This window comes from Mastigoproctus giganteus, chromosome 8, assembly GCF_048544385.1.
Source record: "Mastigoproctus giganteus isolate SK-2022 chromosome 8, ASM4854438v1, whole genome shotgun sequence".
Classification (NCBI taxonomy): Eukaryota; Metazoa; Arthropoda; class Arachnida; order Uropygi; family Thelyphonidae; genus Mastigoproctus; species Mastigoproctus giganteus.
This window is the reverse complement of record NC_143582.1, coordinates 97,800,091-97,818,786: the sequence shown is the minus strand read 5'-3', so window position 1 is coordinate 97,818,786 and position 18,696 is coordinate 97,800,091. Positions and strand designations below refer to the sequence as shown.

The 18,696-nt window shown below is 36.3% G+C and overlaps 1 protein-coding gene across 1 annotated transcript in view; it reads left to right on the top strand.

Annotated features, from left to right (window-relative positions):
- Positions 1-3,433: 3,433 nt before the first annotated feature.
- The window catches only part of LManII (Lysosomal alpha-mannosidase II), a 60,074-nt gene continuing 44,811 nt past the window's right edge, over positions 3,434-18,696 (top strand). The window contains exons 1-6 of the mRNA XM_090380298.1: positions 3,434-3,532; positions 3,692-3,865; positions 3,989-4,182; positions 11,915-12,020; positions 13,516-13,613; positions 14,097-14,168. Of these exons, the coding sequence (XP_090236424.1) occupies positions 3,454-3,532; positions 3,692-3,865; positions 3,989-4,182; positions 11,915-12,020; positions 13,516-13,613; positions 14,097-14,168 (723 nt within the window). The 5' untranslated portion in view covers positions 3,434-3,453. The remainder of the gene's footprint in view (positions 3,533-3,691; positions 3,866-3,988; positions 4,183-11,914; positions 12,021-13,515; positions 13,614-14,096; positions 14,169-18,696) is intronic.

The following is an 18,696-nucleotide window of genomic DNA, read 5'->3' as shown; positions in this document are numbered from 1 at the left end:
AAGGCACTCAGTTTTTGTCGGATGGCACCGTGGACGGTGAGCAGATAGGTGGTTAGAAATCCTGGTGATATCCAGTGTGGGTATTTTGGATAGACGGCGAGTTTCTGAGGTACAAATTGATGTTTAGGTAGGTGGCAGACGTCAGAGTGCCCGGCCATGGATGACTGGACCCAGGGTATCCCACCAAAACATTTTAGGGTTACTAGAGTAAGAATAGGTGTACGTATACTTGCATGTATATCAAAGTTAGGAGCACAGTAAATAAAAATTATGAATTTGAAGTGCTGCTCAAGTCATCAAATGGAGACATGGAGATATCAGATGTGGTGTTACTCAGATATAAGGATATCAATTTGATATAAACTCAGATATCAAATTCTGCATATTCAAATATGCAGAATTTGAATATGGGGAGTACAATGTATAAGTGTGTGTATATACATTCCATTCCATTTATTTACACAGACAATTTTATGTACATTCTCATGATATAAACAATTTATATACAGTTTTATGGACATTATCATATACATATATATATCCATTCTATATAATGGTAATCAAGGTACTGTGTGTGTTTGCATGTGTGTTCTTATATCGGGGTGGCTCCTAGGCCTTAGCCCATCTCCACCTTTGTACTCTTATGGTGCAGAAACTCAGCATAATGGGCCTGAAAAGTGTCAGTGTATGTGTGTTGTTTTGTTTGTGACAGGCTATTATGCCACCAGGGTGCAGCCAACGTATGGGCAGCTGCTGCCTGGTGCCCATCGCTAGCACCGGGCCTGGGTCAACAGTCCTGCTATACCGGTGTTATAACCACCGATACTGCTCTTAATTAAGAAGCACAAAAAAAATCTATCTATGGCAGTGCATCCAGTTGACATGGGTCGCCAGTGCAACGTTCTGTCAGTTTAGTATGACATGAGCACTGAGAAAGAGAAAATGAGAGTAGGAGTACAACGAACAACTGTTCATAGAAATAGTGGGCCCGTAAATCATAATGGCGGATATTAACTTTCCAGATATTAATTGGAACTTGTGGGTTTGGACACTCATAGACTAACATGATTTTTTTGGATTTATTGGATGTCTGTTTTCTACAGCAGCATGTTAAAGAGAAATCATTATACTCTAGATCTGACTATAAGCAGTGATTGTTTATGCATTGAAAATCTGCAGATAAAAGAACCACTAGGTGGCAGTGATCACAGTGTATTAATGTAACTGCCATCGATAGTAAGGGGAAGGGTTTTTGCTTTCGTAAAGGAGACTGCAGCTGTCTCATTAAGTTTTTAGATTCTATATAGTGGTACCAACTAAAGATGTTACCAACAACAAATTCTAAATAAGCATTCAGTGAAATAATCCTAAAATCTACTAGGCTTTTCATTCTAACTAAGAAAAAATAAAGAAAAACAACAAAAATAAAATAAGAAATAAATTCTAAATAGATATTAGATGAACTATTGTCTCAATTGTTCATCTAACACGTGTCTCCTCTGCCACGTGTCTCACGTGGCAGAGAAGAAAATGCGTGGGTTGTACGCAAATTATCATGTGATTCAGAAGCGTTCGTCTGCAATCAAGCCACAAAAGGAAATTAGGCAACACATGGCAGATTACGATAAGTTCTCTAGTAAAGGCTTCTTTTCATTCTTCATGTTTTCCTCTTTTAGCAGATGCTGGAAAAGTTTGCTTTCCTTGCATCATTTAGCTATTATATTACCAACACCAATACGAGATTGCATATTTAAGATGGGGAATTCAGTAAATCAAAAAATATTAGAAAAAAAAATTGTGTGCTGACCACGCATAGCAGAAGTGAAGTGAAACTTCTTTTGGCGAACATTTATCACTTGACCGAGGATCTCATATTGACCGTATGAATGCCGCAAGCGACGAATCTGCATGAATAGGAGCCTCTGAGATTTGAGACGTTCTGTTACCAAATCTAGTTTCGGCAAGTGCTGTGGCATCGGATGATATTTAAAACCATTTGACTTCGATAGAGCCGGAATCACTTCGTTCTTTAGATAGCCACAACAGCTGTTGCAGGCCGACATTTGACTTACATCCTCATTCGGAAATGCTGTTTTAAGAATATCTCAAGCTGCTACAATCTTCACATCATTTTTGAACCAAAGCCGATCACTCAAGGGAACAGACTGAACCGAAATCATTATCCAGGAATGTACGTTTAAACTGTGCGTGGACGCTTCGGTGTTTTTTAAAATCCTGTTGCTGCTTCTGATGTGTATTACGTGTTGAACAATTTGATGGAATACTTCTGGCAGTCAGTTTTGGCTTCTTCGCTTTTCGTTTACGACTGGGCTTCGAGGACTCGTCGTTGTTTTCATTTGCAGTATCAACTTCCATGATTCCTTCTTCCAAATTCACTTCTCACATTTTTGGGAGATGTAAGGCTCTGAAGACGTGGATGGACCTTCTCCGGCTTCATTGTTCAACTCCATCTCATGCTGTAATTTCTTCCGCTGTCGAAATCGCTTAGATCTTCCTTTGTTCTCAACGGAGGTGTTTTCGGTGGTTGCATTGCACCTATACGTGCTATAGACGCCTTACAACGCTCATTATAGTTGATTCCCCCCCACACTTTACGATTGGTTCACTGTACGACAAAATACCGTTCATTATACGATATGTAGTAAGCGTCGGTATGACCAGTTTTGCGAATTGAATTTTTTAATTCTATTAACGGCGATTCTAATAAACGAAAATAGGAGGAATATTATCCACAGGCTATAAAAGTAAAGATATAAAGCACAGATTTACATTTTATCAATTAACAAAATTAAATGATACGTGAAAATCGGAAGAATATTTTCTACGGGTTAACTAGAGAAAGGAAGACAACTACTCGTGGTATCCCAGATGGTCACCCTCCCGCTTACTAGCCGGGCTTAATTTTAGTGATCATAAGAGATGTGGAGCATTTAGGGTATTATACTAGTTGTCTGTTCAGAATGTTTGTATTGGGTTTACTTATGGCATCGATCGCATTTTCGTTGCGTTTTTTTGTCAATCCACGAACGCAGGTTACTTTCATCCTAAAACTGCCTGGAGCACGCCTAAAGAAGTTTCGCTTCAAAAACATTAGTTTAATGTGGATCATACCAGCTTTATTTCGATGCACGTTTGATGTAATGAAATTCCTATATGATCTATACAAGTCTTGAATGTATTCTCGATGTAAAGAACTTTCTAAAAATGCGAGTGATTCCAATAACTCTTGAAACGAAAAGCCTTCATAAACTACCAAATCTGAAACACCATCAGATATGCGGTTCGGATTTTTAACAGTTCACAAAGTATTAATACAAACGGATATTTTATTACACTCCTTGAGGAGTTGTTAACTCTATTGGGTCTTCGTTATAAAGAAGTGTTGATTGTTCTTTTTGATTCTTACAGCACTGTCCTCGAGGAAAACCTGATATGATAAACGTGCACGTGGTGAGCCACACACACAACGATGTCGGATGGCTTAAGACCGTTGACCAGTATTTTTATGGAGGTAATAAAATTATCTGATTATATGTCAAGCACGGTAAATTTACTGTTTTATTTTTCTGTGTTGAATTTAGGAATATAATATTTCGATTCACATAAACTAATTCATTAACTACAAAAACTTTATTTCATTTAAATTAAACTGGCTCGTCAACTCTTTTAGCGAATCAGTCAATCCAGAGGGCAGGAGTTCAATATATTTTGGATTCTGTAATTGAAACTTTACGTCACGATCCAAAGAAAAGATTCATTTATGTAGAAACTGCCTTCTTCTGGAGATGGTGGAATGAACAGCCGGACTACACCAGACATCAGGTGCAAAAACTTGTTTACAACGGTAAGTTTTTAATATTTCTCTAGTAATATATATGTTGTTGTTGTTGTATGTATTGCAATACTAAGAATTAAGTTTTCATAGAAACGGAATGTAAATATTATCTTCAATGCATTCTGTATTTAGGCCAGCTGGAGTTCATCGGTGGGGGATGGAGTATGAATGACGAAGCAACGACCCACTACAGTTCTATTATTGACAACATGAGTTGGGGATTTCGGAAACTCAGAGATTCGTTTGGCAAGTGTGGTGTTCCTCGTGTAGCCTGGCAAATAGATCCTTTCGGCCACTCCAGGGAACAAGCTTCTCTCTTTGCTCAGGTGACATACCTCAAGATTAGAAATAGAATTATAATAGAAATTTAAAATATCGAGTGTTGATGACAAATTTTTTCATATTCATTTGTTGCACTACACAAAGTTACTCAAAATACGGGTTTCAGTACCTTTGTGTAAGGTTTTTTCCCGGTACTGCGAATGAACTTCGAAAATTACTATTAGTCAAAGATAACGCGGGTAGTCTAAGACAAGGCTGGTAAGCAGCGATCGTGCATACTGTAAGTCTGATACACACGGAACGGGTATTAGCCAGTACTCTGTTAAATTCGAAACACTGTTGCAGTTTGCAATTAACCATTCAGCGTGGTATAATAGTGTCTTCATTTTATGGATCATTATTTGATCACACCACTTTTAATTTTTAACTTTTAAACAATTCGTTTAATTTGCTTACGGCCAAGTAATCACATAGCGTAGACAAATAAGAACCTTCTCACTTTCCAAGTAGTTCTATGATTTTCTGTAATACGAAATAGAAAACCATTCTTGAAACCTGTACATCTTCTTGCTGTCCAGCTTCATTTCAATAGAAATGCCTTGCACTTTTTTGTTTGTTTCTTTTACTTGGTATCCTAAAATCAGTGGCAGAATTCAGAAATATCAGCAGAACGTGATACATTTAGAAATGGTTCTTTCACTGAACTCTTCGATTTTGCATACAGTTTTGATCGACTGCATAAATTCCATTGAAGAGGATAATAATTAGCAAATTCACTTATTAATGGCTACGGTTTGATTGTCTTCGTCTGGTATTTAGAAATCACCACTGGCACATTAACATCACTGATATTTAAAAATGATTTAGGGCTGAAAGCCTCGGACTGCGGGAAATTTATTAGACATTTTAGTGCAAAGCATCATTTTAGTTCGTAGAAAATCACCGAAGTAGGTGAAATGCCATTGTTTTTATTGATATCTGATTACATATTTCGCCTTATATCAGGTAACCAATAACATTCTTGCAGATTTTTAAGGCGGCACAGTTAAAACACATAAAAAGAAAAAGCACTGTAAAGTGCTTTTTTTCACAGGAGACAAGTAATGTCTCCTGTGATCGTTTAGCGAAAGTCCAGCAGCTCGCAATGAACGATATCAGCTGTATTCCACCAGACACGCACAAAATATTCTCTGTTGGTGAAGTTAGGCCTCGTGTTTGATGAACAAGTTTACAGGATAACAACCAATGATTTGACATTTAATGTTTCTGTACATAAGCCATTTTTCGTCGCACGTCAACAAACGAATTCTTTTGATGCCGTCTCCTATTGGAGGTTGGCTATCACCACGCTGCACTTCTCTATGTCTTGGGTGAGATGAACAAGATCCTCAGCTGATCAGCCAGTCCAATTGCAGATGTTTACCAGCCAAGAAAGTTTCCTCCTCCCCACTCCTCTCTTTCCCCTTTACTTGAAGGAATTTATATTTCACATTTCTAAGGATGTATCCCAGTAAGGCAGTTTTCCTTCTCTTCACTAAGCTCAACAATTCACGTTTTTTCCTGCTCTTTTCACTTTTCAAGACTTCGATGTTCGTGATTCTGTCTATCCAAGATATTTTTAGCATGTGTTTGTAGATCCACATTTCGAAGGCCTCTGTTTCGTTCATGCTTGATGTTTTCAGCGTCCAAGTTTCAACTCAGTAACGAATTTCACCTAATAGCACCTAACGAATTTCAGTCTGATTGACAGATCTATAGCTTTGTGACACAGCATTGTTTTGTATTTTGTAAAGGCATTTCTCGCAACCTCTATTGTTTTATTTCTGCTTCTGGATCTAGATCAGCTTTAGCCAATTACAAAGGTATTTTAAATGAGTCACTCCATCTACTGCAGTTGGTTGTTGTCAAACAACAAGAACCAACAATATTTGCTGATGCTATTGTGGCAGTGTTAGGTTGGTCAAAAAACTACTAGCTTTGGGGATACACAGACTAATAGATTAGCAATAGCCCCAGGCAGAGGTGAAAGCAATTCTTGCAACTTCTACTGGAAAGAGCAGTACCCTTGAAAGTAAGGTTCTAGCGATTTCAAGGGCTGCTGAGAATCATCATGGAACAACAATTAAATACATGGATAGTGTTAGGGTAACTAAGAATAAAAACAGGTGCATGTACACCAATGCTAGGAGCATTGCAAATAAATTTGATGAATTTGAAGTGTTGGTCAGTCAAGACAAGAAATACAGACCAAATACAATAAATAAATTTAAAAAATTGTATCTTTTCCGAATGTCCGCACGGGTAGCCAGTGGTTACAATCACCGTCATCCAGAGTAAGGCCGAGTCTTCAGACATTTTGCGGATGCGGTTCCAGTTTTTGAATGTAAATAATACCAGAAAGAAATGAATATAATAATATCAAAAGATGATATTCAACTCATCCACTAAAGTGGAATATTTAAGCACAAAACTCGTGGCTCTGATGGCCGTGAAGGGCAATATTGCAATGTATCGATTTGTATTATTATTACTACTGTTGAAATAAAGCTTTCTAAAACTAAAAGAACATTAAAAGTTTCCAAAACTTGCATTCATGCAACTCAGGATGCATTCAATGCGGTAAATTCAAAATTACTGTATAATTTAAATACCTTGTCGTCATACGTACAACATAGTCTACATTCTCATTTTTTATTGTTTATTAAAATTATTTTTTCAAAACGTATATTTCATTTGAATTTTTATGACGCATGTGAAACATAGGCCATGATAATACAGTACAATAATACAGTGCACGTTTAAAATAAATTTATGTAATTAAGAAAACGTGTATTTAGTTTGAAATCGGAGATGGATATTGGGGGAGGTATGGGTGACGTTATCTCTCCCGGGATCCCCCTCCCTTATGAATGGAGTTTGTAACTTCGGACATTTATTGCTATCAGAGTAACTTATATAGTATCATCCAGTTCGATATACAAGGTAACATTTTAGGGTATACAATTTCGTCCATTAAGCTCTGCTTATTATACTCATAAAGTAAATATGTTCGAACAGATGTAATTGGAACAGCTTATCTTTTCGTCACTTTTCATTATTTTACCGAAACCGCTTCACGTTTGCTTGAATCTCCTCAACTGATTCAGAATGCTTGACTTGTGCTTTTAAAGTTCACTGACGGATAATCGATATCTATAATGGCTTCCACACAATTTTTTTTCAAAATATTAACCTTGAAAACACCACATCAACTTTTTATTGTACCGAGTGTTCATGGAGCATGAAGATGAAGGGGTCCACTTCCCAAGAAAGGTTTAAATTCTGCAAATTGCAGCATCTGGAGAGTAGGCACCTGCGATGTGATCTAAGTGAGGTGCATAAAGCCTTTAATTGGTTGAACAAACTCAACTCTGATGGGATTCTTCTTCTTGCTCAGATTACGAAACTGAAGGGGCATAAATTCAAATTGAGGAAAGACAGTTGTAGAATAGATGTGCGGAAATTTGCCTTTAGCCAGCGGGTGGTTAATTGCTGGAACAAACTTCCATCTGTCGTTGTGGAAGTTGATAGGTTAAATAAATTTAAGGAGGAACTGGACAGCCATTTGGAGGAATGGATGTGTGAAATGGCTTTTTTTTTTTTTGGCCGATGCTTGTTTTATTGCATCTAATGCCTCATCTACTACCAATGGTGACTCTGATGTACGGGGGTGCTGCTTCTTAAAGTTACATTAAATTGCCTTGGTTATAAGACATGTAGACATCGATAGTAATAATAAGCAAGTTAAAAATACTACCAAACATTAACTGGACAATTACCATTAACAGACTTGTGTAATCTTGAAATTTTATTTAAAAATAAAATCCATTCTAAGATTTTTATTTTTTGAAAATAGATTAATAACTCCTTCATTCAAGTTTAGTGCACTGTTCAAATTGGCAATGTTCGCTCCGTAGTTTCTTTGCCTCGTTTTGCCACCTCTAAAAATGCATATTGGCGATTTGCCAACTAGGCATTGACTCAATCACTGGGACCAAAATGTGGAACTGTGTAGTGCACAGTTCCGCCTACATTTATACTTCAGAGTTGAAAACGATTTTTATTCGTTTATTAATGAAATGATTATTGGAAATAAATGATGAGTATACTATATGCGGGACCTATTCATTGAGTTGCATTGTTCTAAACAATGCGAAAAATTTTTTTTATTTTGTTGCACAGAGCATTAAACTACAATACATAAATAAGCTTTCGGCTGGGTGGCAGCCTTCATCGGATTAAAATACTTGAATGGCAGTTGGAATAGAGATGCACTGCCAGGATGGTGCGTGAGGCGCGTGGTTAATTGTTTGTTGATGTTTGTGGTTGTGACGTATGGTGGTGACGCGCCAGCGTTTGTCTATGGATAGAATTACTGACTCTGTGATGGGATTAACTTGACAACCACTGTTCCTGTTTAAAGAGGTATCCGAGCATTTTATATTTAACGATTCCAACCAGGTACGCCTTAGGTAATGGTGGGACCTGTCCACGACATCGCGGTGTGGGTCGATGTCGTGGTGGGTTCTCCAGACATGCTCGGCGATAGCTGAGTGTTCCACATCTGCCAAACAGATCGCCCTTTTATGTTCTGAGAGGCGTTTCTCGAGTCGACGTCCAGTCTCTCCAAAGTAGCAGCTCGTGCAGTCACGGCAAGAGATGCGATAGACCAAAAAACCGCTCTGTAGAAGGGTGGGAACAGGTGCTTTTATGTTGGAAATGAGAGAACGCAGTTTCTTGCCTGGGATTTGGATGCACTTTATCCCATGTGATTTTAGGATTCTACCGATCTGTTGTGACAGGTTGGGGTAGTATGGGATGAATGCCCTCGTGGATGACTCGAAATTTGTTCTAAACAAATTTCGTATAACTCCGTTGACTGTATATTTAGATTTAAAAAGCTGAGGGTGCTGCACTTCCGCAGTGCCTACCAACCAGACGCCCCTGTCTATTGCTACTATGGCATTAAAAGTTAGGTTGCAGAAAGAGATCATTTGTGATGGTTTTTCTTCATTTCAAAAATTAATAGTTAAAAAGAAATTTAAATAATAAATAAAACGAGAAAGTGCAGAGATGTATAAACATGTATTGAAGCGATTTTACAACACTAAATTCAGAACATGCGTTTTGTGGCTTCCTCGGTCTGAATGCTAAATAAAACCAAACATATGCTAAATGGTTGCGACTATTCAATCGCTCATACAAATTAATGACATATAATGGTTGCTAGAAGCCTTCCAAACAAATTATACCTCTTATAACAAAATTAATTAGTGCACAAAGTATAAAAATAGCCGGAACTGCCTACCGTAAACTGTGTGACATATTATTCATATTTCCACTTTGAAGTGTTGACTTTACTTTTGGCACGTGGCTGAAAAACGTTGAAAGCCGTTCGGATATATATTTTTCTATGGTTCAGTAAATCATAAATCAAAGTTCCGTAACCAATTTATATTTAGTATCAAAGAGGACAGATCAACAAAATGGTGCACAATTAACTCACGCATACTCTTCGCACTGAAACTCAAAACGCTGATTTGATCTTGCTGACTTGGTAATTTTACAAGAACTCTGAATTTGTTTTCTTCGGTCTCTGAAGGTTATCAAAAATGTGGTGGGAATTAGTTACAGGGATGAAACCCGACCTTGGTGCAACTCGTGTATGTGTTTTTTATATTATAGGTAACATGCGCTTCAGGAAACCGGTGGAAAGTGTTAAGTGAAATCTGTAACGTATGCCAATCGTAACGCAAGAATAAATGTTACACTTCCAATGTTTATTTATGAGTACAAGCTCATACTGACAGTGCAGTCCAATGTTTTGTGCAGCACAGGCTTCTATTTGCTTATTGAAAAGAAAATATGTAGATATTATACCATTAAACTAAATTTAAAAAAGTCACGCATATATTTTACTGGCTGCTGTGAAAGAATAAGAATAAGTTAATAAAAAACAACAAATAAATTATTAAACGGTAATTAATGGATGGATAGTATCCGATTGTTTATTCATCCGGAATACTGATATGACAAGACATGACGGAATTTGGTTGTTTTTTTAATAGATCTCTCTATTTAAAACCAATTATATGTTCATAAAGACAAGAAACTTTGGCTTTGTGGGTTACAAAGTCTGGAGACAACATCGCATTGATGGCTTCATTTGCATGTAAGGATTTGAATAAATAAAATTTTTTTTGGAGGATGGATAGGTGACATGGGAAGTTCTTTGTTGGCTGAGGCAGTATAAGCTTGTTTACTTCATCATCTGCCTCTACTAATACTAAATAATGGAGTTATAGTGTTCTTTCGCAGGTCGCAAAAGCAGAGGACGTGCAATCAATACTCTCCAGCTCTTCCAGTTTACTGGCGGAATCTGGCCTATTCCTTCCATATTAGTGCTCTTTCTAGCTTCCAATCATCGGATACAGACCTCAATCTTTTTAGCTAAAGAAGCTACCGCCAAGAAATCTTGAAATGCAATCGGGAATAAACATATTCCCGATTACATTTCCAGCACATCTTTTTGGAATGACTAACGCACAAGGCTTTATTCTTCTATTTTCGTGGTGCGAAATCCCTAACATTATCAGTGTAAGTTCAATGGAAACTGTTAACTACTTTCTTTTTTGCGTGTCTTTAGTGGCTACAATTAATACCACCACCAAAGTACGCATTGGGACGAAATAACTACACTCATCATATGAAGACGGAAATCTATACCGGTGAATCTTTTCCCCAACAGATACTCGGTTAACACTAACCTTTCGTATATGGTAGCCTATATGTGAATTGTTTCCCGATTTGAACACAGAAATTTAACTAAATTAAACTCTGATAAAGGAAAGTCAAACCCAAAAATCTAGATATAAGTGCAGTGATTCCATTTCATTGTCATTTATTTTTCAGTATTAACCTAATTTATATTCAATGTTATATCTTAGTATTCCAGAATTTATTGTATTCATCGTGAATTTGGTCTGTTCAAGCTGAAGAACAGTTCTTCTTTTTACATGGAATTGTTCATTATAAATAAAGTTTGACATCAGCAATTATTGATATAAAGCCTCTAGCATATGCTGTGAGAAGGGTTAAATATAACTGTACAATGAGTTTCTTGGTACTACAAGAAAAAAAAATTATACCAGTGGGTCATCTCAACTGCGATCACGAACAAGTTAATCCGCCAATGCTCATGTTCTCCCTGAACATCATGGTGTCTTTCACCAGAACAATGTCCCCTCCATCAGTCAGACGTGTACTCCCACTGCATGTTTTTTTTGCAAATATGACCCTCGAATGTTCTGCAGAATAGATGTATTCTGTAGAACATTCGAAATATTGGCTGCTCCCTCTTTCCTTGTGCTGAAAATCAACTCCAGAACTGAGAACAATCAGCATTTCTAGGATGAGATGAGATTACCCGTCCGATATATGAATCCACCATGGGCGACTATGAACAAAAGTAGAACCTTCTGCATGTCATGTTCCCCAAAGGTTTTGTAATCCAATGACATCCCAATCCATGCAGTAATAAAGCCGCTATACGCCGACGAGAAGAACCAATATATTATTAGGTGGTTATTTCGTTGTTTTTGAAATTTACAATTTTTATTTTCGCTAAAGTTAGAAATTTATTGTAATGTTTTGGTCTCCAAAATTAATGTTAAGAAATAGTGAAATGGATATCATGTCCTAAGACAGCACTTAGAAATTCATATACTTCGCTTTTAGATGGCTTTTGATGGCTTATTCCTTGGTCGTATCGACTACCAGGATAAAGAAAATCGAGAAAAAACGAAGAATATGGAATTTATGTGGACAGCAAGTGAAAATATTGGTAAAAATTAGTATTTAAATGAAATATATTATCTATAAAATTTCAAAATAATTGTAATAATGATGTTAATGAAATATTCATGTTACTTACTCTAATGACAATAGCAGCCGGCAAACAAATTTGTGAAATTTCTATTCCAAATACTGTAATCTTACGAAGTGTGCTACTTTATTTCAAAATCGACATCCATATTTGTGTTGTGTTCAAATTGATATCAGTGTCTGTTAGACGGCAGATAAAAAATAAATTTTATATTTGACTCCTTTAAAAGGAGTCAAATATATATATAACAGTGCGAAGAGATACAGAAAAAGAACAAAGAAATATATGGAAGAAAGAAATCACGTATACCTAAAAAAAAACATATAAATAGAAAAGTATATTATCAAAAGCCAACCACCAAAACTGCACAAAAAAGACAACAATATAAAATTCGTATTTCTGACGCAAAGCATATACCAAGAAATAAAGTAAAAACAAAGGATTAAAAACTTTGGATTCAGATTCAATTTAATAAATTTATGAGATTAAGACCAAAAGGGAATGCATATGCTGGAGGATGTAGTAGTAGGCATCTGATTTATGGTTGACTCAACAGAGGAACAAAAAATAAAAAGCAGTAAAATAACTATCTGTAACAGACAGACGGGGCTAAAACGAAACCAGAACAAAATATGACGAAGATATGTGGAACAAAGACTATATAGACTTCAAGCGAGGATATGAAAAAAAAATTAAATAATTGAAAGTGTAATTAAATTCGTCATAAGCACAGCCCAGAATAGGAAAGAAAGTAAATCACTTACAAAGTAGCGAAGAAAGGATGCTAAAATTTTGAGGAGTAAAAAATTGCAGAATAGGAAGAATAGTTTCTTGCTGCGCGTTCGTAAAACTAATAGCTCGCTAAAAATAAGGATATCGGAAAGTAAAAATTAGAAGAAATGTAGAAAACAAAATGGGACGCCTCAGGCAGTTCGGGATGGCAAATCTTGTTCCTTAAGATAGGACCTTGAACGGCAGGTCCTCTTTTTGCCTTAATCTCATAAATTTATTCCAGTTTTACTAATGTTTTAATATACTTTGTCTTACCTTTTTATTGGCGTGTGCTTTGAGTCAGAAACAGAATATGTATTGTCGTTTTTTTGTGACACCCTGGTGGTTAATGACACCATGGAGGTGCGTTATACAACAATATACTTTTCCTTTTTATTTGTATATTTTTATACGTATGTTTTTTTACGTATACCGTGATTTATTTTTTTCATATATTTCTCTGGTCTTTTGCTGTATCTCTTCGCTCTATTCTTATATTTGTTGTCTTATATTCTCTATGGTCGTTGGGTTCCTTCTCTCTGTCAACGGCCCTAGTCCATGAAACCCTTACCTTTGTCACTTTCTTTTCCTCTTTTATTTACTATATTGTTTCTATGTATACAGGTATATATCTCCTCTTCTTTCTGTTCGTATTAAAACATATCTTACATTTTCCGTATAGGTAAACAAGGCCAGATATTCACAGGAATTCTACCAAATACCTACAGTCCTCCAGCTGGTTTCTGTTTCGATATTCTCTGCAATGACCAGCCAATTATGGTAAGTGTATTTTTATGATAAGTAATTTATAGCTTAAAATAATTGAAACTTTTAAACTTACATTTACATGAGATCGGAACATGTCGCATATGAATGAGAATAGATATTTTAAAAACAGTATTGGGTCGGTAAACTTAAATTGTGCATTCTAAGAAACCAAAATCAGTGGACTGGCTGTTTATTTGACGGGAGGCGAAATGAGGAAAGTAATTAGGATATAAATGGACACCTCTGCACTCGTATTACGCTAATAACCTGAGCACATTTTTACTTTGCTACAACTAAACTTCTTCCACACTCTGAGCTATTAGTGTAATACGAGTTCAGGAGTGTCTATTTATATCCTAATTACATTCCTCATTTCGCCTCCCGTTAGCTAAACAGCCAGACAATGACTTTCAACTATAGCACACAAAATATTATACATTAGATCTTAATAAACTCTATAAATTAAGTTCGGTTTTTCTTTTTCATTTCTGACAGGACGATCCCAGAATGTTGGACATGAACGTGCAACAAAGGGTTAACGATTTCATTGAAATTGTTAAGACTCAAGTAAGAACTTTTCCACTCATCTTGATAAATAGAGTAACGTATTTGCCTTGCGCGTTAAAATATTTAAAAAGATATTCGTAATTTGAATCGAAAAATGTACTTCATCACATTTTGTTTTTATAAGAGTATTCAGATAACTGCTTATATACGACTCAATTCCAGTTCATATTCCATTCAGATTGGCTCTACTTTGATCGGAATACTCTTCTGATCACTCTTATTTGAAACTTGTATGAAGAAGTATATTACTTAATTGGTTATTGCAGAATACCATTTTAATAACATAAATTTCTATATCTGTGTTAAAATTTCATATTACCTTACAATAATATATTATATAATATAGCGTATTAAAATACACAGCTGTTTGTTTCTATTGTACTAGGTGTTTTTTTTTTTTTTTGTTGTTATAGCTAAAGGATGGGGACAGACAGGGAAAGCGCCCGTATCCTGGTTTATAAGTGTGTCACGCTATAGTAAAGTAAAAGATTGTTTGAAATGAAAACGTTATAAGTAAATAAATAATTAAAACAATAACACATAAAATATTCAAAAAGGTTAATATTATCTAGTTTTCGCAAACGATGTTTAAAACAATGAGCGTTGAATTTACTTAGGACTTCCAAAGTGTGGTGACTCCACATAAGAGATCCTGTGGAGTCACCACACCATGGAAGCCCTAAATTAATTTTAACGCTCAGTGTTTTAAAACATCGTTGTTTGTCGTTTGATAAAGCTAAATATAATGGATCTTTTTTATAAATATTTAATACAGATTTTTATTGTTTAGCTTTCAGGAGTGTACTCTTTAAAAAAAAATATTAATGCTAAATATTAGCATTAGCCGAGGCATATGATGCATGAAAGCAAGCTTATACAGCATTAGCCAAAAAAAAAAAAAAAAAATACCTTCCGTTTCACTCATCCGGTCACTCCAAATGTTTGTCTAGTTCAGCCTTATATTTATTTAAGCTATCAACTTCCACAAAAACAGATGGAAGTCTGTTCCAGCAATGAACTACTCGCTAACTAAAGGCAAACTTTTGCACCTCTATTCTACAACTGTCTTTCCTCAGTTTGAATCTATGCCCCCCTCAGGTTCTTAATCTGAGCAAGAGGAAGAATCCCATCAGCACTGAGCCTGCTCAATCCATTCAAGGCCTTATACATCTCAATCAGATCACTTCGCAGGTGCTTAGTCTCCAGATGCTGCAATTTGCAAACCTTAAGCCTCTCTTCGTAAGAGCACCCCTTTGCTCCCCTCACTAATCTTGTTTTCCTGCTCTGTACTCGTTCTAGCAACTCTGCATCCTTCCTAAAGTGAGGCCTCCAGACCTGTGCGCAGTACTTGAGGCCTGACCATTGCCTTATACAAAGGGAGAATCACCTCTTTGTCTCTGCTGGCAAAATCCCTATATATCATTGACAAAACTCCATGACCTGCTCTGGCAAAACGTTTGCACTGCTCAGAGAACTTCATATCTGATTGCACAATCATCCCCAGTTCTTTTTTCATTCTCCACCTCCCTGAGTGTAGTACCACACAGTTGACACGTTTCTCCTGGGTTACTGCTAGCCGTATGCAATACTTTGCATTTGTCAATATTCTCAGCCATCTATCTAACTTTTCCAGATCCTGTTGCATTACAATAATATTACAACATATAAAATAATTTTATATGAAAATGTTGAAACCCATTAGATAAAGAAGCATAGAGCTGAATGAGAATGAACTTTGGTACGGTTTTCAATATGTCATCAGCATATATAAGATCTGTGTATGTGTTACAGGCAAAGTATAGAATTCAAGCATTGTATATTAGAGTGCCTAGGCAATGTATAGAATAAACATTTCTTTATCGTCCTGTGATACCATTATTAAGTGAACCGCAGTTTCGACTTTTATACAAAGGCAAACTGGAGGGGTAGCTGCTCCCCATATGGCGCTGTTAAAATGAATTATACCTGTTATAAGTACTAAAAATAATATTAAAAAAATGTCTATAACGCGAAAGCTTTGGGGACTTTACAGACTTTCCACCCGCTTTACATTTATTAAATGCATATCACACCTGACATGTGTAATTTTTTTAAACATTCCCTTTATATATTTTTGTATATTTATATATTAGTTTTGCGCATTACTTACTGTATTTTTATAAAAATATTACAATAAATTTTAGAATCCACAATATGCCTATTTTATTCCTCAATTTTTTTGCATAAAATACTGTTCTATTTTCGCATCTATAATAGGGGTTCTCTTTGAAAGGACCCTTCTATAATAGGGTCCTCTTTGAATTTTGTAGACAGAGATCAATTAGTAAAAATAACTCCCTCGACTCATATTTCTGGCCCAATAAGACTTTCCAGATGATTAAATAAAGTATTAATAACTGCGCTGACCCAACTCGACCCCACCTCAGAAATTCCACACCCAAATATATATAAATATAACAGGTTATATTCCTAAATGTTCATTTTAACAGCAAGATATAGGGAGCAGTATTTCGTCCAGAAAGCCTTTATATAAAAGTTAGAACTGTGATTCACTTAATAACGGTATGGCATCATAGTACAGTGAAGAAAAGTGTATTTCATACTATGCCAGCCATTCTATATATTGCCTAGGCATTCTATAAAATGTCTGAATTACGCACTTTGCCGGAAACATATACACGGATCGACTCTGAATCGATCTTTTCACTCATCAGCTATGCACTCTTACATTATTTACAACTTTCTCACACTGATTCTAAACGTAACCTAACAGCACTGTACCAAATATTCGATGATATCATTGTATCGTATTACTTTCTTCATTATATCGTCGACGTAATAAGGAAAGTAGAAGTTGAACTTGTCAAGGAACAGGCTCGTTTTCGTCAGTTCTTGAGTAGCCTTGGACCTTGGAGTATAATGTTCACACCTACATAATATTCTGCTTATTTCTAAAAAAAATTTACTTCCTCATATAGCTTTATAATATAAAGTATCATGAGGGTTCTACAATACTTATGCAAAACAAGCAGAAGTTTTTACACGGAAAATTATTACACTACAAACTGTCTCAGTCTTTCACACACACACGAATTCTGCACAACCATTTATATCTGAGCGGATACAAATAAATCAAAAAGCTGAATGCACAGTGCAAGTCGTTCTTGATATCGAAAAAAGTAAATCAACTTTGAACTTTCAATAAGCAACATGGTATTTTTGAAATAATTTAAGGGCCACATATTCGACACCATAGATTCAAAGAAGAAACGTCGAGGTTTTGCATTACCTTACTAAAACTAAGTAGGCCACCACTTAAAAATTTGTATGGTCAGTGAAAAAATTTAAACCTAAGCGGCCTTTTATGGCCTCGGAATTTAGTAGGTCCTGAAATTACAATATAACACAGTGTCACTAGTTAACGTTCTTGTAGTCAGTGCACTTCAAAGTGAATTAATTCATTAAAAGGAAACTTTCATCGTATGGTTTCTAAACGTATTCCCGCTTAGAGTCCAGAAGGTACTAAATCCGCAATTGCAGATCAACCAAAACTAATTGAATGATATAAGAGGACTCACTCTCGGTAGCATATTGGATATAATTAGGTGGGGTTCCAGTTCCTGCGAGTGAGTGTCAGGTACGAGTTCAATACACTGGACGCGTTCAGGACTCTATATTCAGCTGCATGTCTGAAATTGAAGTGCCAAGTTCTTCTGTGCAGCGCATTTTTCATAAAGTTTTATTTCAACGAAAACATAAAACCGGCATTTATTTCGGATTGAAGCTCAGTATTGCAATAAATGTTTGTCGCAATCATAATATCGGAAGACGTGATATCCAAGCTTTGGCCAATTCTCCCATCAATTCTGACGTGTCTCTTCTTATACCTTTGAAATATGTGGCCGACCCGATGCTTATATCTGAACGGCTGATATCAATCAGGAGTAAAGTGTCTACATTCTTATCCTTCAATCAACATCTCAACCTGATAGTTTGTGTGGTGGGTTGTGGTTTTATACCTTGATGATCTAACTCACTCCTGCTCCCGCTCAGGTCGACTGTTTGTTAAAGGGATGCTGCTTCACTACAACTTGGGATTGATATACCAATCTAGCCGGCAGACTTCATATTTATCTTATGTTCCAGTTTCTTGTGCAGTGAGCTTCGATCTACGTTTATTATACCACCACTTTTCTCAGGGGGCTTGAAGTGGTGGAATCCATATTTAATCTCCAGAGCAAAGCTCCAGCAAACCTCCCTCCCCCTATTTCTTCCATTGTGCAGTATCACTGATATCTTTTGAGGTTGTGATGGCCATCATGACGAGATCCAATCTTCCTTACATTTCGAGGGTACAGCTCTAAAACGGTGTTCGCAAACCTATTGGAACTCTCTAGGAGGCTTCCGGATATGCTAGTGCATAATCTAGCTGCCTCCAATCTGCCAGATAGTGACTTGGAGGAAGTCCGAGTAGTGTTATGCAGAAGACATTGTCGAGTCCTCTTTATGTTAAAGGAGCTGGGTATAA